Source organism: Podarcis pityusensis, assembly GCF_964106645.2.
Source record: "Podarcis pityusensis genome assembly, chromosome: 3".
In the NCBI taxonomy this organism is placed as follows: domain Eukaryota; kingdom Metazoa; phylum Chordata; class Lepidosauria; order Squamata; family Lacertidae; genus Podarcis; species Podarcis pityusensis.
Window position 1 is genome coordinate 28,522,890 of NC_138026.1, and position 24,259 is coordinate 28,547,148.

The 24,259-nt window shown below is 42.4% G+C and overlaps 1 protein-coding gene and 2 long non-coding RNA genes across 4 annotated transcripts; 2 read left to right on the forward strand and 1 right to left on the reverse strand.

Moving 5' to 3' along the window:
- The first annotated feature begins 1,900 nt into the window (after nucleotides 1–1,900).
- LOC308473723 lies at nucleotides 1,901–4,476 on the forward strand. Its single transcript, XR_013984247.1, has 2 exons — nucleotides 1,901–2,951; nucleotides 3,008–4,476. It is a non-coding gene; the product is annotated as an uncharacterized lncRNA (long non-coding RNA).
- On the reverse strand, nucleotides 4,154–18,277 carry YWHAQ (tyrosine 3-monooxygenase/tryptophan 5-monooxygenase activation protein theta). The gene is made up of 6 exons (XM_080999359.1): nucleotides 18,093–18,277; nucleotides 16,383–16,770; nucleotides 6,486–6,609; nucleotides 6,176–6,339; nucleotides 5,280–5,375; nucleotides 4,154–4,887 (listed from the first exon to the last, which is right to left on the reverse strand). The coding sequence occupies exons 2-6, from the start codon at nucleotides 16,674–16,676 to the stop codon at nucleotides 4,828–4,830; spliced, it is 738 nt and encodes a 245-aa protein (XP_080855485.1). The 5' UTR covers nucleotides 16,677–16,770; nucleotides 18,093–18,277; the 3' UTR covers nucleotides 4,154–4,827.
- Nucleotides 18,278–18,435: 158 nt separating this feature from the next.
- On the forward strand, nucleotides 18,436–24,259 carry LOC308473678. 2 transcript variants are annotated; one of them, XR_013984184.1, is made up of 2 exons: nucleotides 18,436–21,792; nucleotides 23,350–24,259. It is a non-coding gene; the product is annotated as an uncharacterized lncRNA (long non-coding RNA). The 2 variants fall into 2 exon arrangements; XR_013984185.1 differs by having other exon boundaries at nucleotides 18,436–19,397.

Sequence of the window (24,259 nt, forward strand, 5' to 3'; positions counted from 1 at the left end):
CAGAGTGTGGGAAACTAGGATGAGACTAGTGATAATACGTTTCCTTCTTCCCTCTCCCAATTAGCACCTCCTCCTTTTCTACCCATTACTCATTGCCACTCTTCTCATTTCTGCACAGGCAGCCGCCACCCAAGTCATTCAGATAAAAGAGCATCCCTTACCCATTCCAGACCACGTGTGAGACCTATAGCAGCATCTATGAAACGTGGAAAGCCGCAGTTGCCACAGCTTTGTTACATTTTTGTTCTGTCATGTTTTTTGTTCCATATGCCTTCTTAAATGAAAAATTATGCACACAGGATATTTTGCTTACACATGTTCCCAAGTTACATTTCCTTCCTCAACAAGAAAGGTATGAGAGACCTTTTCATGCATAGCATGAAGAGTTACTAGGCCAGAATTAATAAAAAATGGCAAGTAATTACATATGGTTGGAAGCAAGCAAATAAAGTTGTTACTGTAGGAATAAGATGAGGAGTGTGATAAATATATTGGGGATGGAAGTAACCAGGTAGAGGCATAATTTCCTAAAAACTGTGTTCTTTCTGCCCTTTTAATTCTAAATATATAGACAATGCCACAACTTTTCCCACTTCATTATTAACAGAACTCGTAAAAAATAGTAGTGAAGCTCTTCCAGTTAGTCATCGGCTCTTTCTTGTTGTCAATTATTCTTAGAAGGGTCACTTAAGTTATAGCTGTTGATAGAAATGATAACTTCCCCTGCCCAATCATAGATACATTTCAGCATTCGGAAGAGCCAGGAGTTATGACTGTTCCAGGTTGAACACTTCACCTTGTGAAACTGGTGTAATCATTTTGAACAGCTTTTTGTCTTCATTACTAACAGTGCACTAGATACTCAGCTCTAGTGGTTGCCCTTTCCTTTAAATTAGAATGGGCTACCTAAAACACGGGACGCAGGTGACGCTGTGGGTTAAACCACAGAGCCTAGGACTTGCCGATCAGAAGGTCGGTGGTTCAAATCCCTGTGACGGGGTGAGCTCCCGTTGCTTGGTCCCTGCTCCTGCCAACTTAGCAGATTGAAAGCACATCAAAGTGCAAGTAAATAGGTACCACTCTGGTGGGAAGGTAAACGGCGTTTCCATGGGCTGCTCTGGTTCGCCAGAAGCGGCTTAGTCATGCTGGCCACATGACCTGGAAGCTGTACGCTGGCTCCCTCGGCCAATAAAGCGAGATGAGCGCCGCAACCCCAGAGTCGGCCACGACTGGAGCTAATGGTCAGGGGTCCCTTTACCTTTACCTTTTACCTAGAACACAGGCCTCAAGGTTATTCTCCACTTTGGCTTTTGGCACAGAAACTTGCATTTCCATCGAATCTGTTTTGGTAAAAATCAACAGCGCCACCTGCTGGCTGTCACAGAATGATCAAAGAGGTTCACTTCACTGTTCCCGTTATAAATTGGGAACTTCTAGAGATTTCTACCTTGATCACGTAACATTCCTAGCCTTTTAGGCATAACAGCTTCACAACTGCCACAAGTTTACATTCTTGCTGCTATCTAATTTTCTTAAGGATGTGGTAAGGCAGGAGTGAGGGCACTCTACTCCTAAATTAGGTTTATAAACTCAAGATTCTAAGCACAGGTCATGGTCAAGGTTGCTGCTTGTAGGTTCTCATCCAATTCAGAAGCCGCAGCACAGGGGTAAGCCACCAAGTGTGGTCTAGTAACGTCTGGGTTACTAGTCCTGGAGGGGCAAGATTTGGAAAACCTTACACAGAAGATGGGGAAGTGAAAAGCAACCTTTTCTTTGGAAGCAGTTTTGCTTCACCATTAATGACAATTCAAAGGTATTCAAAGGAAGTGGTGACGGAAAATGAGCAAATGACTCATTTGTTTAACTACTGAGAAGATTCAGTGTATACTGTTAACAGGAGCCAACCCCCAAGCATCACCTACTTTATTAAGCAAGCATGTACAGGATCACATCATTATTCCCATTTTCTACAATACATGCCACTTAGTAGTGGAGTATTTACGCCACAAAACTTGACAAAGCTTCCTCATCCCCACGCTTGTCATAGCCATCCTCAATGACACCAAATATGTGGACTCCACCAATATGCTAAACTTCACATGCTGTTCTACACTGTAGCAGTCACCAGGGTGTACACTTAAAAGTGGTGGCACAATTTCCCTGTGTACAGCAGCACACATTAGTGACTCCAGCATATGCTATAGCCATTGGGCCCACTATGGAGGTGTGAAGTCACCAATTATAGATTCTCAGTAAGTTTATCGTTTCATGCATGTAATTTCTAAACCTTTGTTTAACCATTCCCAAGCTCCATTAATTTGTGGCTCTCCTAGGGCAACCCTACAATTATAATACCTTAACATGGGAACCACGCTTTGTGATTAATCTGACATTAATCTGCAGAGGGTCTTCTCTCAGTAGTGGCGCCCTCCCTGTGAAACACCCTTCAGATGTCGAGATGAAGAACTACCTAATTTTAGAAAACATCTGACCGCAGCCCTGCATTGGGAAGTTTTTAATGTTTGATGTTTTACCATGTTTTTATATATACTGTAAGCCACCCAGAGCGGCTGGGGAAACCCAGCCATATAGGCAGGGTATAAATAATAAATTATTTGTAGCCTGCCTACCAAAGCAAAATTGCCCAACTGGAAACCTAAGTGAAGCAACTAGACAGAATATGGGAAAGAAGGGGAACGTTGCAAGTATTCCTTTTCTGAAAATACTTGTCTTTAGAATACTGGCACCTGATTGAGATGACAAAGGGTGTTAAAGAACATAGGTAACAAAAGCTGAAGAGAGTTGCAGTGAGGTTTTGGTCCCAAAACAAACAATATACAGGACACAGGATATTTGCCTGTGTAAATATTGCATGCATTTAGAACCTTTCACAACCTGATCCCACATTAACATGGAGAGCACCGCTTCTTAGATTGTTCACAATGCAAGCTGTGGTGCTCAGATCAGGCTCTGCTTTGAGTACCATCGTCCAGAAGTTTAAGAGCAGGCATAGAAAACCAGGGTATTTTCCCTCAATGGAATAAGCTTCCCCCCCCCAGTCCTCCCAATTTACCTTTGAAAGGCAGAAAGGAATATGTATTTGTAGTTTTAGCTTTGGCTCACCCAGCTATTTGGTTCAATGCAGTTTTGTTCTTACAGGTTTAAATTATATATGTTCACCACCTTGAGTGTATTTGCAAGGTGACCAATTAGCAGTCTTAATAAATAAAATTGAGCGACTAGCAACAAGAAGGTCCAATCAGCTGCACAGCCAGCATGGCAAAACTATGCGGTAAATGGTCCAGCACACCAAATGCAAGTGCATGCGGAACAGTCTTGGGATAAGCATTTTCCCCATGGCCCGAGTTCTGCCTTTTTTACGCCACAGTATGTTTGTCTGTTAAAAGCTACTTTTAGAAATGCTTCTATTTAGGGTCCAGGTGATTGGTCTGATGCTGGAGCATTCCTAAAGCTAATTAAATGTGGCTCTAGGTAGGAGGCCCCTGTTAAAGCAGGTAGTATTTTCAGAATGCTTCAATTTACCTGTATGAATACCTCTTGTAACAGTAGCATTGCAATGCACTATACATATGTAAGAGAATGCATGCTATATGTTAAAAACTTTAGTGAATGCAGAACATCATCTCACTCCATGCAATGCATCAGAGAAGTGCACACACGGCCCACAAACGCACACACAAACGATGCAAGCATTACAGGTTTGAAAACTGTTCAGTTACAGCATAGTAAAACAGTTTAGATGGGATTTATTCCTAGACGAAGCTGCATGCAAATGTTACAAAGCGCAACAGTTTAGTGGTTTATAAAATGTAATTTTATTTAATGTTATTTTGTTACATAGGGCATTAACATTTTCACAAGGCTTTTTTGGGACTACAATCAATGATTAGCAACACACAATAGTGGTCCATCTATCTAAGGAACAATCACTGGACGAACTTGACACCTTCATACATGTGCACAAATCTGCATGGAAAAGTTTTATACTCGGACATATGACCTCTTCCCCCCGCCCCCATTCCAGTGTTAAGAAATAACATGCAATTTAGTCTGCCAAAAAGGCACTCCCTGTATTCTGGCAGTAACATGCTGCTTCTAGTACATAATCAAGTGAATACCAGAACTACAAAGGCAGGAGTGTAAGTGAAATTTTATTGGGAGGGGATAGCAGTTGAACAGCAGCAACTGAAGAGTAAGAAGAATCCCTGTATTTAAAACACTCAGTAGCTCCTGCTGTACACACATATAGGAAGCCACTCTGACATGCTTCCCATTTGGCCCAAGACACCCCAGATCCTACAGAAACGAATACACAGTAGCACGGGAAAGTCAAATCACCAAGAAACCCCTGCAGAATAAAAAGGGAATGTGGAGAATTGAACTGTGTTGAACACTCTTTAGTTGCATTAACTACATTTTCATTTCATCACTGTAATACAAAAAAAAAAAAAACAACCCAAAAAAAAAACCAAACCACCACAGTTGCTTGCAGGAACTGGTTCAGATTTCTTTTTAAATACCAGAAACTTTAGTCCGCTACATAAGTGTTTGGAAGTTACTTATGTTTATATGGAAATTAAGCCAGTATTAATACTTTTCTACAGCAGTAAACGCACACCAGGAAGGCCAGGACAAAACACAAATCAAGGAATGGAGTTTTCCCAAAGCTGCAGTGTGAAAAGACTATAAATTGATTTCCATACACATGGATGGCTTCTCTTTGCTATAGGAAATCCAAGTGGAGCTATAAGGAATGAGACGTGTAAAAAGGTTTCTTGAGAAGGGGAATGACACTCCATATGCAGTTTAGTTTTCTGCACCTTCTGCAGCATCACATTCTTCTCCTGCGCTGTCTGATGTCCATAACTGGAAAGAAGAACAGCCATAATCAGGTATGGTTCACTTGCAACACCATTCTCAATAGCAGCCTGGCACAAAAGTAAAATCAGTGACCTGCTTCATCTGGTAAACTACATGAAAAGCAGTAATTTTACTTGCACCTTATTATATTTCTAAATATATCTGTTAAGTCTATCAAGCCTAGATGTACAATCTCCAATCTAGTAATGAGCAATATTTTTAGAAGCAAGCAGTATTATCAGAAGTGAGATATTCTCAGTTTTACATCCATCCCAACCCTAGCTCACAACTCCCTTTTAATAAATGCAGCAGGAGTACTACTCCAAAAACCTAGCTGACACTATTTGGGAACCCAAAGTCTAAGCACAATGACTGTAGAAAGACCAGGCACATCTTACTGTGAGGTTGTCTCTAAGCAACTGCATGATGAGAGTGCTGTCTTTGTAAGAGTCTTCATTCAGCGTATCAAGTTCTGCAATGGCTTCATCAAAAGCCTAGGAAAGACATTCAGATTATTCTTACGCTTTAGGCAAAAGAACCCCCCAAAGTAGATATGTTTTAAAAACAAGCCATCAGATGAGGTATTCCTTCAGAAGTTTAGGCTGTTTCTTTTTTACATAAATTGCTTTGATATAGGATAAACAAGATTTGGTTATCAGCATAGTCATTGTACAAAGCCTATTCTGGAAGACATTTCAGAAGCAAGAGAAGTTAGTACTCAGTGAACATTTCCTGCTACAAGTTTAATGTACGGCAATTTAGGTTTTCTGTGGGCTGGTATTTAACTTGGGGTTATACATCTGTGGTTGTGTTCAAACATTCAACTCTTCAGAGGAATATACATGGATGTAGGCTTTCCTTTGGAGAACAATAATGCAATATGGGGAAATATTGTAATGATGCCACTTTAGATCAAACCTAAATTATGTTCACTCAGCTCATGTTCTACTATGACTAAAGGTGCTTATTTCCCAAAGTGGGCCTAGAAATGAAACCCTTGTGAGACAATAACATTAGCCTCTCAAAACAAAAATGTTTTAAGACCAGCCATCAATGATGTGCCTGTTCATAGCTTTCACTGTTAAAATTATTCTGCATGCTCTATCAGGTGACAGAATGCCACAAGGAGGAAGTAGAAGCAAGATCATACTAGCAGTCCCCTGAATGAAGAATAGGTAAAGTGAACACACCCATATATACAATTTCAGTATCCAAGAAGATAAGCAAATGTGGTTAAGGAGTCCTGCTCCCTTATTCAAACTAACTTTCCCACACACGCCCAAAGTCAACTTACTGTCTTTGCCAATGTGCAAGCCAGCTCTGGGTTGTTGAGGATCTCATAGTAAAATACAGAAAAGTTAAGCGCTAAGCCTAAACGAATTGGATGTGTGGGTTGCATCTCTTTCTTGCTGATGTCAAATGCCTCCTGATAAGCCGCTTGTGAATTTTCTATTGTTTCTGTTAAGAAAAAGCAAGGCAAAAGGGATTATGAGACAAACTAGCAGGTTCTTAACATTATCTTCACACACAACATGTAACTATTATTTATAAGCCTAGATATACCTTTACTGTAAAGCAGAGGCTTAAATTAATATGGTACTCACGTTTTCTGTCATCTCCGCTGGCAACCTCCGCCAGGTATCGAAAGTAGTCTCCCTTCATCTTCAGATAGAACACCTTGCTCTCTGGGTTAGTTGCATTAGCTATTAAGTACTTGTCCAGCAACTCCTAACGAAAGAGGAGGGGGGGGGAAGAATTTTAAGTAATTTCAATAGTAAGGGAAAGGGAAAGTAATATTCTTTGCCATAAATACTACCACAGATGTGTGTTCAGACACAATATGCATGATTGCTAAAATGCCATTTTGATATATTATACACTAAGTAGACAAAGACCCTGTAGCAAGAGAAATGGTGTTTCAATTTAAGAAGTGGCACTATTTGTCCCCTGAGACTGTCTTTCAAGATGGGCAACACAAATGAAGGATTGAAGTGTTGTAACCAAAATTAGATTTACTTTTTGGACTAAAAACTGAGTCAGGTATGAAGCAAACATTTAGGAATAGTGGACACATGCCCATTAACCCATTCTTTCACTATGAGATACATCACTTTCTGACATAAGAGGCTGCTTACCAAAGAAAAATTCATAATCAACAGCTCGCAAGAAAAACAGGTTTTACAAATAAAGTTTAGGGAGTGTGATTTATTTTTGGGGGGGGGGGCCGTAGAACTATTCCTAGTTATTTTTCCACTGTTTCCACTTTTGATTAATTCCTTCTCAAAATAAATACCCGTGTTGCATTAGAAATTGAAGCAATAGCTTTTTAAAGCACACTAAGTCCTGCACTGAATATAAAAGCTACACCCATCACCTTTGCAGCAAACCACTGCCACCAACACAGCCACAGTTTATTTGATTGTCTTATACCAGGAGATCTACCTGTGACAGTTGCCCAAAGTAATGATTCCATCCAGACACTCCACGATTACTTTTTAAGTATTTAGCAGCTTCAGCCAATCGTCTTACTGCACAAGCCATATTCAATATGGTTCAAATAGTTCAATGTTCAAATGGTTTATTTTTCAAATAGAAATTATTGCCTTATGTGCCATGCTAAAAAAACTGTGCTGATTTAGTCACAGATCTGTTTAATGAGGGTTTTTTGAATTGGAATATACAGATTCAATTAACTATTTTTTGCCAACAATATGCATTTAAATTATAGCTGAAGCATAAACCTTAGCTAAAGCCACCCCTACATAAAGGACCACTATAATACATCACACAGTCGCTCTCTCCCTGCTCCCCCTTCCCACTAAGCTGCTTTCTATTTCCTCACAGTGGAGAACAATCTAATTCAGCTATTTTAGCAGATTTAAAGTCACTTCTGCTTTTGATTAGTAAATAGTAAGTTGATGTCTGAAGCCCTGACAAGTCACCCACAGTCCAACTGTATGAACACCATATCCAATTATGAGAAAGAACAGCCAATTGGAACCTTTGGCTATTAGCCTTGTATGTCTACAAGAAAAAGTCTTAAATAGTCATGCTAAAGTTCTGGTTAACATCCTCTGCAGCTACTAAAGTTTGTGAACCTTCTTTGGTATCAGACTTCTGTCACTGGACAGCCAATTTTTAGGCTAATCAACATGTTGGGTAATGAAGCAGCATGGTCAGAACTAGACACACCTAGGCAAGTTAAAAGAACCTGAAGTAGAGATATATTTTGAAACTAACTTGAAAGAACACACACATATTTCTTCCAGCCAGAAGTGTGACCAGCAAGATAGTCCTGGAGTCTAGAGAAAACTTGAAATAGAAGACCTATTTTCCCTACAAGACACCCATGTCAAACATGGTATTTTCATCCCATGCTTAATTTGCCGCTAAGGGAGAAATTCAGTGTTGCACTCTTCTGATCATTCCATCAGCACAAGCATTTCAGCTTACCAGATGAACAATCCTTGCTTCTCTTGCCCCCCACATGCTGTTCTAGGGGTGCTCCTGACACACAGAGAGAGTTAATTTCAGGGATGCACAGGGGAGGAGAGCAGAAGTCATTGTACAGGGCTGACAGGACTCATTATTAAATGACTCACACCCTATGTACAAAATGTTTTGATTTTGAATATGTATCAAAGCTTTCAAGGAATCAGACAAAAGCAGGGAATAAACTCTCCCCTCTTAAATGGAATTGCTCTAAAATGTCACAAAGTTCCACTGTTAACTGCCAAGAGACTAGTATTATCATGCTACAGCAGAGGGAGAATGGAAGCAGACACTGTTATCAGCTCTGTTGAGACTAGTAACTTTTAGCTCCTCCCCTCCATGAACTGCTTCCATTCCAGCTGGAAGAACAAAGAACTAGGGGGCTTGAGTTTGCTTTCCGTCTCTTCATTTTGTCTCATGCCTTTTAGAAAGTAAGCCTAAGAAGAGGTAACGTCTTCGGACTCTTAAGCTGCTCTGAGTTTCTGAAGAGCTGCACAAAGATGCTTTAAGCTTCAGAAAGTAGAGAGCAATTTTATTTCTCAATACAGTCATCTTTCCCTTTGATGTTTAGATTAAAGTTTTGAAAATATTGTTTGCATTCAATGCCTGCTTTTCTATGCAAATATATAGTACCAGTATCATTAAATGCAATCTACTGTTAATAAATCTTCTGTTCTACAGTTCATATATTTATTAGAATTAAAGACACACCGTATCTTTCTTTCAGAATGTATTCTTCACTACTTTATCTGAATGGTTTGACTAAAGAAAGAAAGCACACAGCAAGATGTTGTCTGGTAATAATATAACATAAACCATTTGTTCAGGCAAAAGAGGAAGGAGTCTCACTCAGTATAGCCTACAGACTGCCATTTTAGCCCAGCTGTACCAACATGGATGGGGCTTTTTGCAAAGAGGTTAGACCTAAGTTCTACATGCAGAGCTACTATAATTGTTATTTTAGCAATTATAATTTATAGTCAAATTTATGCACTTGCAAAATGACTAATACTGCCTTTCTGCTAAAGACTGTGCTCCCTGGTTATCACCCCAAGTCACCTAATGAAATGCAGGTGGTTTTTCAACTCATTTTGTTTTTAAATGACGAAGATGCCATTTAATACTGTATATCCTGTAATAACACATTTCACAGGAACAAAGAAAATTGCATTATACCAAGTCAGATCATTGGGTCCATCTAGCTCAGCATCGTCTAAACTGACTGGCAGCCACCGTTCAGGATTTCAGGCAGAAGTCTTTCCCAACCCAACATGGAGATGCCAAGAAAGGAACCTGGGGCCTACTGAATACACAGCAGACACTCTGCCACTGAGCTATTGCCCTTCTCTTTAAAAAAGAATTCTGGGAAATGTAATTTACACTCCTTCACAGAGCTAAGAGCATAGAACACAGCCTTACACTGAATCAGACCAGGCTCAGTATTGTCTACACTGTCAACAGCTCTCTGGGGTTTCAGACAAGAGTTTGCCCAGCCCTACCTGGAGACAGGTTTAGAGTTCAGACTGGCCTATACTGTCTAGTAGTCTACTCAGCCCATCAATCTAAAAGGGAAGTGACAACTCAGTCTATACCAAATGTTTGCTCCAGCTTTGGGTGATGGAGGTACATCCACAGAAGATATATGCATAGTTATTCCAATTCCATACTTACCCCTCTGATTTATAATCAATGTCTCGTTGTTGTCTAACCAGATGCAACATCTAACACTTTTGTGCGGAAAGTGTGGGTTAATCAAACATACATGACACAGACAGGTAACAAGGGCTAAATGTCAGCAGGAGATGGTAAAGACAGCTAGTCTGGAAAATGCCAAATGTTAACCTCAAGTACAGTAAGCCTATAGTAGCAATTAATAGCTAGGGTCAACTCTTCTGCATGTAAAACCAACTAGTCAATTTTATGGACTATGGTTTATTGTAATATAGTTCCTGATCTAATCTACTCCTCACTTTCTCTTTGAATCCTCAACAAGTAGCAAAGTTTATTTCAGCTGAAGCATGTGGAAACTCAAGAATGGGCCTTTTCTACAATGGCTCTCTGTTGCAAAAATGTTTCTCTATAAGCATACCTTTTCGGTTGACTGACATTAAGAGGCCATAGAATGTCCTTGTTGGGGGGGGCATATTATTGGTTTAGTTTTGCTTTATTATGTCTTTTGTGGTTCCTTTTTTTATTTTTATGTTGTGAACCGCCCTGTGATCTGATAAATGGTATACAAACTTAATAATAAAAATAAAACCCAATACCGTACTGTGAGAGGTGTGCATAGTCAACTCCCTTCTCTACTGTAAACTAGAATATACTAAATTAGTACCAGCACATATTTAATTGCTCCAAAAACACATGACATGAATCATCCCTGTGAGAAACTCTCAAGCCCCTGATGAATCAGATTGCAAAGATGAATCAGCTTGCGAAACTGAACCAACCTCAAACATTAAGTGCTCCAGCAGTAGAGATACGAAGCTGAATCTCAAATACTCTCACTTGAAAAGAAGTCCATTTAAATGGAACTTGTTTCCAAGCAAATATGCTTAGGAACACACCTTAAGTTTAACTAATCAGGGCCACATGTATACTCTTAACACAACTTAATATTCTGCACTTGGCCAACTATTTAAGCAAGGAACAAGATCACTTGTTATGATGGCTGGTGTGGGATTTATCAAGTAATTTCTACGGCACCTGAAATTTCAGCAATCATAGCCTACACAATCATATCTTAAACATATATTCAGCCATAAGAACTAGAAACTACTTTTGTTTGAAAGAAGTCAAATTCTGCCCCTGTTACTGCATTCTGCGGCATTTTTGGCTCACCTGTGGATCTGACGCACACATGATCCTACTGCCATACTATATATTTCAAAATTGTTAATACAATTATATTTCAAGTGAATTTTGAAGTATTCCCCCCCCATCCAATTACTTACTGCTACTCCCAACTTGTTGGATACTTCTGACCTCAGCATGTCTACATGCAACCCTATAGAATAAATTATTATCATGTTGAAAGATATTGTGAGATATGTTTTAATGCTTTCATTGTATGGTTTCCACCTTTTTAATGTTGTAAACTACTTTGCTATGTTTTCTGATGTAGCAGTGTTTAAATACATCTTTTACGTGTTTGTTTAATGAACTAATAGGTCCCCACTACAGAAATCCACAAAAAACACTTTGGAGAGGTTGGAAAAGAAATAATAGTGTGTTGCACTTTAATTCAGCTATGAAGAATGCTTTTGGCATTCAGAATTGTACTCTGGTTCTTAGCACTAAGCTTCTTGATTTGGATGGTAAGTAAAAAACAAGTACTGAAGTATGTTACGATCCTGCATTCAGTCTCAGTGGTAATCTATCCAGTGGTTGACAGTCTTCTCTGTTACCAGGGAGTGATTTGTGCCTTCTACTAACGCATGCAAATTGATCATTTCTTAATTACTAAAGTGTAACACCAAGCTCTAACTAGGACACTAATACAGGTTTTATTTTTTAAAAAAAGGAGATAGCCAACCTATCAATAATGGCAATGGTCTTAAGGGGCACATGCAGTGTTCTACTCATGCACCAAGGCTTAAACCTCCAAATAGCTGTTGAAGGTCACGAGACAAAACTAATTTTATTTAGTAAAATCAGCAAGGCATTCTCTCCCTTTTCCACCTATCACAAAATGGTTAGCATAAGGCTGTTTAAATCTGTCATAGCATTTCAGTTCATTACAATACTAGCTTACATCAAAATTCCTTTCCTAATCAGAACCTCTGTGCGCACACTGCATAGATTTATTTCTAAACTATTTTTAACCGACTCCAACAATACATTAGTAGCAATGGCCCAATACTGATCCCTAGTTTTAAGCTGTTTCTACCTGCTATACTTGCGTGTTTTATTATATTAAACTATATTTCTGCATACTTAAAATTGTTGCGTATCACCTAGAGAATTCATGTTATGAGGAGATGAACATACACAAATATTAAATTGGTTTATTCAGTAATCATTTATTCTGTCGTTTTATGTTGTTGTATGACATCATAAGGAGTGCTACAACAGTGAAAAGGTGAGATATTGAAGGTTTCTTCATGAAGTAACCATATTAAAAATTAAAAAGCACTGGTATATTTAAGCCCTCACTGATTCTCAGAAATACAATTTATCAGTGTTCAGTTTTAACCAACAGGCCTGGGAACATCCTTTTATTCCATAAACATCCTAATTCAATTAAAATAACTGTTACTACATTAGCCTCCGACATCTGAAAATGGTACATAGATACTAGGCATTCCTGCTTGTTGAATGCATTGCGGAACCTGACTTAAAAAGCTTATGATATTCAAGTACAGTGGTACCTCCAGTTATGAACTAAATTCATTCCGGAGGTCCGTTCTTAACCTGAAACTGTTCTTAACATGAGGCACTTTCGCTGATGGGTCCTCCCACTGCCGCACGACTTCCACTTGCATCCCAGGGTGAAGTTCGCAACAAGGAGCATCTACTGCTGGGTTAATGGAGCTTGTTACCCGAAACGTTCATAAGGAGGACCGTACATAACTAGAGGTTCCACTGTACCCAGATTTTATGTAAAAAAAAATAGAAGAATCCAAGCCATTCACAAGTGCGGCTACCCTTTTTAGCATTGCTCATTTGAATGGAAACTGACAGCATGTTGTTCTGCAAAATATATGAACTCAATTCTCCCACCAATAAGACTTTGTTTGGAATCTCTGGTTTTCTGGTAGATTGTCAATATGTTCTGCTATTGACATTTCAGCACAGAACTTAGAAGACTAGCAAAACTATTGAATAGATATGATCAACAAAATGTGATTGTTAAATATGAAATATAAAGCAGAACATTTTAAGCTGCACAGATTTCACCTACGGGCATGCTCAATTCTCTCACAATAATCACTTAAAAGTGCCCAACCTTGGTTGGAATGAATTCCCTTAGTTACCAAGACATAGTATCTTCTTAACTTTGTAAAATCCACCTAGCTAAAATATGAAGCAGCTGTCTGCTTTCCTTTTCCTGTCTACTCTTTAACAGACCATTTCTACTTACCTGCCTAAATTCCACAGTACATGCCCAACTGAGGACTGCAGTCTGCAGCTACTAGTCATGAAACGGGATATACACAGTTCACTTCTGCAAATGGAGTACTTTCCTATCATCGTGCCTGCTTGGAAAAATGTTTTAAGATAGTTTGCCGCAAGCAGCCTTATCGAAAAGCTCAGAGAGAAAAAATGCACGTGAGCAGAAGACTCCCAGGAAAGATGTCCTTGCACTAAACTTTAGTTTTCAGAACATGAACATTGTTTTTGGTGCAGGGGCAAAGAACCTTTTTTCAGCAAAAGGGTCACATTTCCTCATGGGGAAGCTTCTAAGGGCCACATGTCAGGGGTGGGTGGGGCCACTTTGTACAGTAAGCTACACACCAGTCAGTTAAAAGTTTTAGACAGACACACACCTCTCCCCAGCCTTCATCAAGACAAGCAAGACATTATTAATTCAATGACACACTCCAGCCAGAGAAAAGTACTCAAGGAAGAGACAGGGAAAGAGTGATGAGTGTGGCCTGGACCAAGGGGTGGGTCCTGGAGTACCACATTCAGGCCTGGGGCCTTAAGTTCCCCACCACCTCATGGTGCTCAAACGACCAACTAATCATGTCCAGTAATGTTGGAAAATGCAACTGTGCCTACAAACACCTGCGTAATTAGTTTTAACACAGCATCTAATGGGCATGAGTCACCTCAACTGCTTAAAGTATGTTCAGTTTCTCACTAGAGAAAGTCCTTTGCTTCCACTATGCTGATTAACAATGACTTAGCATGCTTTCTATGTACCTCTGGGTAAACATATATACATTTTTATGAATGAACTGTTAAAGATAAAGGGTCCAGTCAAGGACAACTCTGGGGTTGTGGTGCTCATCTCGCTTTACTGGCCGAGGGAGCCGGCGTACAGCTTCCGGGTCATGTGACCAGCATGACTAAGCCGCTTCTGGCAAAACCAGAGCAGCGCACAAACGCCGTTTACCTTCCCGCCAGAGTGGTACCTATTTATCTACTTGCACTTTGACGCGCTTTCGAACTGCTAGGTTGGCAGGAGCAGGGACCAAGCAACCGGAGCTCACCCCGTTGTGGGGATTCGAACCGCCGACCTTCCAATCAGCAAGTCCTATTGACACACAATCTGTTCCATTATAATCAGTTTCACTCTTCAGTTCTAAGATGTGTAACAAATGACTGCTTACTGATTTTTCTTGTGTTTTCCAAGTATCAACCAATTTGTCAAAATTTACTTGTTACATATCATTAGTTTATACAGCTTTCCAACAGTTCACTGCTCAAGAGAAGTTTAGAGTAGAGCTAGACCTTGAGCCAACAAAATTTAGAATACTTCCTGCACTACTACATATTTAGGAAAATATTGACAAGTATAACAATTTTATATGGAATAGGATGCACAGGGTTCAAAAGGAAACACCAATATAAATGTCTACATTTGTAGCAAAATAATTGTGTTAAAAATAACCAAAAATAGTGGGGTGGGGTTTTTTTTAAGATTAGAATCATTGTCACTTTACCCCACCCCAAATAACCATATATTCGACCAGAAAGCTTGAAATCAAAAGGCATTTCTGTACTGCTGGTATGCAATAGAGATGACTAAGGACAGTGGCTAGGATCCAAAGACCTACTTTAGACACACCCAAAGGCTTGGGCTTGCCTAATGAGATTTTTTACTTTTCATTGAATAGACCCTCATTTTTAAACTCCCCATAACTTCAAAAGTGCTTTGCTGCATAGTATACAATGCTGTCTTTTATTTTACAGACTCAAAAAGGCCCCCTTTGGTGCAAGGAATTAAATGTCAGAAGCAAACATGTACAATGTTTCCTACAAAATAAATATGCACTAGGAGTTGAGATGGTGCCCTAAGGATCAGAGAAACACTTTTTTGCAGACAGAAACAAATCACCAGAGAACATTTGTTCTTCACTGGTTGCCAACCTCCTTAACCCAATCCAAATCAAAATTTAGGTGGCATTAAGTAAATGAAGACAAGCTTCAAACGAATTCTAATTATCCTAGCCTACCTGCAGATATAGATATAAAAATTATTTTAAATAAATGTATCAAATGACTGCAGATTTGTAACAACAAAACGGTGAGTTTAGAGAAAGCAAGTATTACTACTACAGTTATCAGCAACACAGAAGACTCTGATGGGTCAATTAAAAACTGTACTCTAGCTTTGGCATGTCAACTTACCATGCTTTATTAAAAACAAAATAGCTACTTAAAGAATCCAAGACCAAATACGAATGCCTAAAGAGTATTGCCTGTTGCTTTGGACATATTTATGAAACAGACAACCTGTGTTTTCTTCTTCATAACCTTGTGCTAGCTCTTCATCACTTACAGTAGGTAATATGAAACTACTGCCAGAACCCATAGAAATAAGAAACAGGCAAGAGCAATGCAAGTGAAACTATTAGAAGCAGAGATTTATTCCAACTATGTTCCATGAATAGCCTCTACTCAATGAATTTAAGATTTAGCATATACTAGCTTCTATATTTCAACGAACAAAGCAATAGATATGACCCCAGGGGAACCAATATGTAGCTTTTTCAGTCTATTTAGTTCATCAAATACAGACTTTTAAATACAAGGCATTATGAGATTGCATTGCTACTGATTACAGATAAAGCAGCTTTTACAGTTCAATCCTCATTCTCACATTTTCCAAGTAACTGTCAGTAGAAACCCACTTTTGCAGTAAATTCACTTTAGTCAACATTTGTTTACGTACATTCACTGTTCCTGGCAAGGTATGGCAAAATATTGTATTTAAATTCAACATCTTACATTTTAAATCTACATCTCACACAATGCAATTCATCCCACTCCTAGGCCTCAGGCTTCAACTCAGTAAGTCAGCAATAAATAATATGGTGAAGTATGCTTAACAAACTCACCAGAACTGTGGTGCAGATGGACTTAAGTTCAGACTCCACTTTCTCTCGGTAGTCCTTGACAAGCTGCATCTTCTTGTCATTTCCGTCAGTTTTCTGCTCAATGCTAGAGATCACTCGCCAAGCAGAGCGTCTTCCCCCAACCACATTCTTGTACGCCACAGAGAGAAGATTGCGTTCTTCATTGGATAATTCAGCACCTTGCTCTGTCACTGCCTTCATGCAGGTAGCCATATCATCATAACGCTCCGCCTGCTCAGCCAGCTTGGCTTTCTGAATCATCTCGGTCTTTTCCATGTTGGCCAGCAATGGTATAAGCAGCAAGGCAACTGATTTAGTAGGGGGAAAGGAACAGCAGGGCCTTTCACAAAGTCAGAAGGCACCTCAAAACCTGGAACAGGAAGAGACGAATATTCTGAAACCTGTACAGTACTCCTAAGGAATAGAGTTACCAGCCATACAAAAAGCTCCTATAGATTTAGGAAATCCAAACCACAAGAGGCAGAGCAACTTAAACAAAGGCCATTGAGAAACAGTCACTAAAAGCCTCAATTCAAACCAAGCTGACAAAAAAATGTACCATTCCCAAAACATTTCTGTCAACCAGGGAACACTAACAGGGCCTGTGGAGATAACATAAGTGGAAGAAGCACTCATGTCCAGAACAGGTATTAGGCCCTCCCTCCCTAAGACATTTCCAGCACCTTGTGGACAGGAGATGCCAGGCCTTTGGAAATGGCGGTCAGGAATAGTGTAGCACTGATCCAAGGTGTATGAAGCAGAGACTGGTTTGTGATTTTTTAAAGACCCAAGACACAAAAAAGATTCCTGTTAAGGGAGGGGGGAGAGAGAATCCAAACGTTACGTCCTAAAACCACCCACCCACAAACCCCATGCAGTGTTTGTAAGAAAGCAGGCTAAGAAGAGGAGAATGGAAGTGGCGCCATAGGTGACCTACAACCTGGACTTGTGAATGGCGGGTAAGGGGAGGAGGGAAAAAAGGAGCAGAGAGAGAGAGAAAAGGCACAAGGTGCAGTGGGAGAAGAAGAGGGCGAGCAACTCTTCTCAGGGGCAGATCGCTAAGCAATGCCTGGCAGGCGGGACTGGTGTGGGAAGGAAGATGGAAGAGAAGAGTGCAGAGGCGGAGAAGCCCGGGGCGATTCGCTTGGCGTTGGAGGAGGACGATGTGCAAAATAACAAAAAGGAAGGAGAAAGGAGTGTCGAAGCTTTTGGTGGGGGAGAGATAAAAAGCCGCCGATTTTCCTGGATAATAAAAAGATGATGGGGGGGGGAGAGAAGCGAGAGAACGACCGATTCCCCCCTTCCCCCTCCCACGGAGGCAAAGGGAAAAGGCGGCGGCGGCGGCGGCTCCGCGCTGCCTTTGTCCCCGCAGGCGGAGGAGGGAGCGAGTGAGGCGCGGGTGGCAGCCACCCAGCCTTGCCTGCCCTGCCCTCAGCCGCGCTCCCGCCCGTCTCCTTTCCCGCCGTCCCTCAGGAAATGCCGGGGCTGGCTCTGCAGGGCCGGTACGAAATGGCGGAGGCGGCGGCGGAGGGGACGACGACGACTCCGGGAGCTCCGCGCCGCCTCCACAAAATGGACGACGCGGCAGGGATTAGGCAAGGGAAGGCGCGCAGCCAGGGAGGGAGGGAGGGAGGGGAGAAGCGGGAAGCGCGCCTCGCCTCGCCGCCAAGGCCGCAGCCGTCGCCCTCTCACCTGGGTCCGCTGAGGCGCTAGGCCGGGCCGGCGGGCGCCTGCTGGGTCGACTGCGCTCGCTCCGCTCCGGGGCTGGATCAAGAAGGTGGGGAGGAGGAGGAGGAGGAGGAGGAGGAGGAGAGGAGGGAGGGGGGGAGAGAGAAAGAGCGAGAGAAAACCGCTCCCGTCTCCAGCCACAGAACCAGCGCTGCTGCTGCTTCTCCCGCCGCTGCTGCTGCTAAAAGGGCGTTGGCACAAAGCGAACCTCTCCCGCTGCTAGGCCCGCGCTCGCCTGCAGCTCAGCCAATCGGCGCGCGCTGCCCGAGCCCGTGCCCCGCCCCTCAGCGCGGCGCGGCCAATCGCCCTCCTGCGCGCCGCCGCGAAGGTGAGCAGAAAAGTCGCGGGCGGCTGGGAGGGAGGGCGCGCAAGTTCGGTTGGCCCGTGCACTGCTGCTGCTGCTTCTGCAGCTGGGGCCACGGGGTTTCCTCCAATTAGGTCCAGGGTGGGCTGACGTCACTGTCGCCATGGCGATGCTGCTACAAGGCCGCCCCACCACCACCTTCTCCTCTCCTTCCCTTCCCCGCCCTTTCTCCGCCTCTCCCTTTTCTCTCTCCTTCCCTGGCCAGGGCGAGGCACGAGACGGTGCGGAAGCGAGGCGAAGGAGTCCCGTGCTGCGGCTGCGGCGGCTCCCGGAGGGAAAGAGTGGCGGGAAAGGGGAGAGCAAGGCTGCGGGTTTCTGGTCCTGCTGCAATGGCAGGAAAGGAGAAGGTCGGGGTATCATGGGGTTTGCAGTGCGAGCCTGTGATATAAGGGCTGCAGAGGCGCTTCGGTGGTGCAGAGCGGGACGCGCTACTGGTTCGGCCGACCACCAACCTCCTTTTCCAGCACCGATGCTGCCATGCAAACGTCCGACAGCCATGGCAATTGTAAAATAAAAGGATGCTGTTGGAGGAGGATGCTTGCTAGCACACGGAAAGCCCCGTTTAGGCCTGCTTGGACATCTGCTTCTCCTTCCTGAGATCAGGTTGGAAGTGAAATCGGTTGGGAGGTTCCACACAGCAAGCTGAAGAACTCATGGTCCAGGCCACGTGGCAGGGACTGTCAACCCCAGAGCAAAATTATCCGTGGCGATTTTTTAAAAATGGGCACTGGAAGATGCTCCTTCAAAAGCAACCTGTCAGGCAATGCGCTTGCCCACAAAAAGACCCATAGCTCATGGGTGGAGCATGCGTCTTGCATGCAAGTGGTTCCAGGCAAGAAGAGTGCTGCGGTTTTAGGCCAATGACCCATCTAGTCCAGAATCCTGTTCTCACAGCACCCAACCAGGTGTGTGCAGGAAACTCACAAGCAGGACCTTGAGCATTCTCCCCTATGTAAGATTTCCAGCTGCTGGTATTGAGAAGGATCCTGCCTCAAAAAATGGGGCTAGGGCATAGCTATCATAGCTAGTAGCCATTGATAGGTATGGTTGGGAGAGACTCCTGTCCCATACCCTGGAGAGCCATCACCAGTCATTGTAGACCATGGGTAGGGAATGTTCCAGCTTACAGACCTAATTAGGCCTGCCAGGCCATTTCAACCAAGCCACCACAAGACATCAGGTGTGGAGCAGGTAAAGCCTGGCTGAGCCAATGGAGGTCTTTGCAGGAAGCAATGGTTGGCAGATCCCACAAAGTCCTGTAAAAAGTGCAGGGCAAGATAGCACTTTAAATAGGGCTTCTTAGGATCGCTATGGGCAAAAAAACTGACATAATTGTGACTTCAGGTGGGTGGCTCCGTCCATCTGTCAAACCTGGCCTCCAAATGCGACCATTTGTAACTGCAACTTCTAAATAGTCCCAAACTTGATGTAAGCAATTTTTGTCCCATTGATTTCAATGAAGGGGAGTATTTTAAAGTGCTTCCCCCCCCAATAATCTCTCGCCATGACCACAACAGAGCAGAGGATAATGGTGTAACTCAGCATCCAGGTACAGTACAGTAAGATGACAGGGCACACAGCATCGAACTATATCCCTCTGTGATAAAGCAGCAGAATAGATTCTCAAAGACGCTTGGGTTTATTAAAGCATTTTGGAACTACTGCTGTTTTTGGGGGCAACCAGAGTAAATAAACTTCTAGGCTGCAGTGTAGGTCATTCCTGAATCCAGGGCATTTCTATATGGGAACTGTTAGCACATTCCTTTCCTAAATAGTGCCCCAGTAAATGGTGTGTTTCTTGGGCTGTGTACACACCGTAACTTGAAAGCTCATCAAAAGCACAATCTTTCCCTCAAAGAATTCTGGGCACTGTAGTTTACCCCCTACGGAGTTACAATTGCCAGCAACATCTAACAAACTACAGTGCCCAGAATTCTTTGAGGTGGGGGGAATGTGCTTCAACTGTTCTTTAAAGTTACAGTGTGTACACAGCCTTGGTCTAGGAAACGCTCTCAACAGTAAGGAGTTAATACAGTGGTGCCCCGCAAGACGAATGCCTCGCAAGACGGAAAACCCGCTAGACGAAAGGGTTTTCCGTTTTTGAGTTGCTTCGCAGGACAAATTTCCCTATGGGCTTGCTTCGCAAGACGAAAATGTCTTGCGAGTCTTGAGATTTTTTTTCGCTCCCCCCCCTTTTTCTAAGCCGCTAAGCCGCTAATAGCCTTTTAGCAGCTAATCCGCTAAGCCGATAAGCCTTTAATAGCCGCTAAACCGCTAATAGCGCTAATCTGCTAAGCCGCTAATAGGGTTGCTTCGCAAGATGAAAAAACCGCTAGACGAAGACACTCGCGGAACGGATTAATTTCGTCTTGCGAGGCACCACTGTACTAGCACTGAACTTAGTATTGTAAAAAAGGGGGAGCAGATTATATATGGATGGTGTTTTGAAGTTTTTTTGGCCAGCTGTTCATTCACAATCACCAAATGTCCTTGGGAGTCACTGTATTATATATAGATTGCTTAAAATAGAAAATATTAGGCATTTTGCCACATTTCAAAAAGAAACTCTTAACTGCTTAAGTATTTAACTGTTAAACTTTGACAGAGAGGAAGCCTTTTGTACTGTGAAGATTGCTTTATATAGTCCCATGAAGTCCCATGCTAATACAGCTCATAATTGTTTTCCATGGGGAAATATTGGCAGCATGTCAAAATAGTATCCGGATATGAAAATTCAGCAGACTCATGCTAGTGCCAAATAGCCATTAGTACACTTTATAGACAGTGTTGCCCAGCATCTACTAAACTAGTAGAAATAGAAGACAGACTAAGCTGGAAATTTGTTGGCTGTAGTGCTGTCATTTTAAATATAGTTTCAAATCAGTCAGTTGTCAGTTTGTGTGTAGGGTGGAGGGGAGTTTTTATCCATCTTCATAGGTAAAGGTAAAGGGACCCCTGACCATTAGGTCCAGTCGCAGACGACTCTGGGGTTGTGGTGCTCATCTCGCTTTACTGGCCAAGAGAGCTGGTGTACAGCTTCTGGGTCATGAGGCCAGCATGACTAAGCCGCTTCTGGCAAACCAGAGCAGCACATGGAAACGCCGTTTACCTTCCCGCCAGAGCGGTACCTATTTATCTACTTGCACTTTGACGTGCTTTCGAACTGCTAGGTTGGCAGGAGCAGGGACCGAGCAACAGAAGCTCACCCTGTCGCGGGGATTCGAACCGCCGACCTTCTGATCAGCAAGCCCTAGGCTCTGTGGTTTAGACCACAGTGCCACCCGCATCCCATCTTCATTGGTAAGTGATGTTAAACTTGCAAATAAGCATTTATGTGCTTGATAAGGAGACATGAGCTTTCAACATTCATTTACCTAAAGAGATGGGAGGGAGAAAATGTCATTCTGGGAGGAGTAATTTCACAAAGTAGCACATAGTCCAAGAATCACAGTCCCTTTGTATGAAGCAGTATGTGGCCAAGGAGGTCTCTCTCGTTTCTTTTTTAAGGTGGGTTTTGCAATAAACCCAAAAACGATGTGCAGGAATAGCATTGCAGTAGCTCTCTGTTCCATGACAATTTAGTAGTCATTATGTTGGACTTGGGCCTTATGGATTTAGGGTCAAATCTAACATTAGCAATAAACTCCCTAAGTAGCCCTGGGTAAGTATAATGGGTTGCTATAACTTGTAAATGATGAATGAGATGACAAAAGTATTGATTCACTTTAATGCTACAAGTGCATCTTTGCTCTCTGCATTTGATTAATATTGTTACATGCTAATTTAAAAAGGATGAAACATACAGCATTGCATGGAATTGTAATTCAGTATCTCTTGGGAGGTTTCCATTGGGGGTTGAAAAGGGAGATAAACTTCTACTCTCCACAGTCTTGTCAGAGAGTACTTAGTATAGTAGTTTTGATAATAAACACTTGCAGGATTTAACAGGGCCTGCCAGCTAGTATGGTTAGTTTTATAGTTCAAGTGGTAGATGTTCTTATGTTTCAAATCCTAGGGAAATTGTTATCTCTAGGCTTTAAAAGCAACAACACAATGATGCTATAGATACTGTTACACTGCACCCCAATCTCTGAGCCCTGTGAGATTCCAGGGGTTTGCCTATGGCACCCCACGGAATTGTGGTTGAGGAAGCTTTGAACAAGGTACTTTGTAGTTCAGGCTGCATGCGCAACATGCGGTAAAGCACATGGCTTCACCTAAACAATCCTGGGAACTGTAGTATATCCATCTCAGAGTTACAGTTCCCAGCACCCTTAACAACTACAGTGGTACCTCGGGTTACAGACACTTTGGGTTACAGACACTTCAGGTTACAGACTCCGCTAATCCAAAAATAGTACCTCGGGTTAAGAACTTTGCTTCAGGATAAGAACAGAAATCGTGCTCCGGCGGTGCTGCAGCGGCAACGGGAGGCCCCATTAGCTAAAGCGGTGCTTCAGGTTAAGAACAGTTTCAGGTTAAGAATGTATCTCCAGAACGAATTAAGTTCTTAACCCGAGGTACCACTGTAGTTTCCAGGATTCATTTTCCAACAGGCAGAAATGTGCTTTAAATGTATGGTCTGTATGCAATGGCATAAAAACGATAATGAAAGGAATGTGGTTTTAATGAATGAATAGCGAAATTAAAGAAGTTTTGAAATGAATGGAATAACAAAACTTTGTTTCCCCTCTCCCTTGCACACCCCTCATTACCAGCACAATATGATTACTCTGGCCAGTTCTCTCCCACCCCTACTCTTCGAGTTGATAATATGCAGTAATTCTCAGCACTTGCTGCAGTGTAGTGGATTTTGTTGCCTACAGGCCTAATGCTCATTGTTCTCTTGCTGGTCAGACTTGGAGCTACAGTTCAGCAGCAGCGGCAGACAGTACCAATGAATCTGCCATCGCCATGGGAAGAGGCACTGCTAAGAGTCTCTGGAGAACGGAAACAAGGAGCTGAAGTGTGCAAAAATAGCACTCGTCAGACTTCCTGATTTGCCGACCCAAAAGCAGCTATAATTTGTGCAGCAGAGGAAGAAACAGGAAGTGTGCCTGCCAAGAAAGCTAAAGAGTCTCAAGGTGAACGAGCCTTTCAGCTAATTATTGACAGAAGACAAGGCTGTCAATAACAGAGGGGAAACGGAATATAGGAAGCTGCCGTAAACCAAGACAGACAGGGACATTCCCAGCCCAGCTTGGAGCTGTTAGGGATTGAAACTGAGACCATCTGTGATGGTGTTTCTACTGAGCCACAGTCCTTCCTCAGACTGGCTTTCAGTACCAAAAAGTAAGGTCTTCTCAAGGAATAGCTTGACACATCCTGCCCAGGTCTTCAGATCTGCTACTGAAGCCCTTCCCCAATTGCCTTCAGGATCAGAAGAAGGCACAAGGGAGAGGGCTTTTTCAGTAGCGTTGCCCTGGTTTCCAAACTCTACAGGAAGGACAGGGTAGGACATTCGGGAGGTGGTGTCGCTATGTATGTCAAAGGGGGCACTGAATCTAGCAAGCTTAAAAAAAATTGGGTGGACTCCTCCACAGATTCATGGGTGGTGAAACCAGGTCCCAAAAGGAATTGAGTACAGAGGATGTGTTACTGTCCCACTGATCAATATACTCAGTGAGATCTTGAGATGAAGAACGAAATCAATGAAGCATCCAAAAGAGGAAATGTCATAGTAATGCGTAACATCAGCTACCTTCAAATAGACTGGCTTCATATGTGTTCCAGTCCCAACGAACAAATAAAATTTCTTGATATCCTA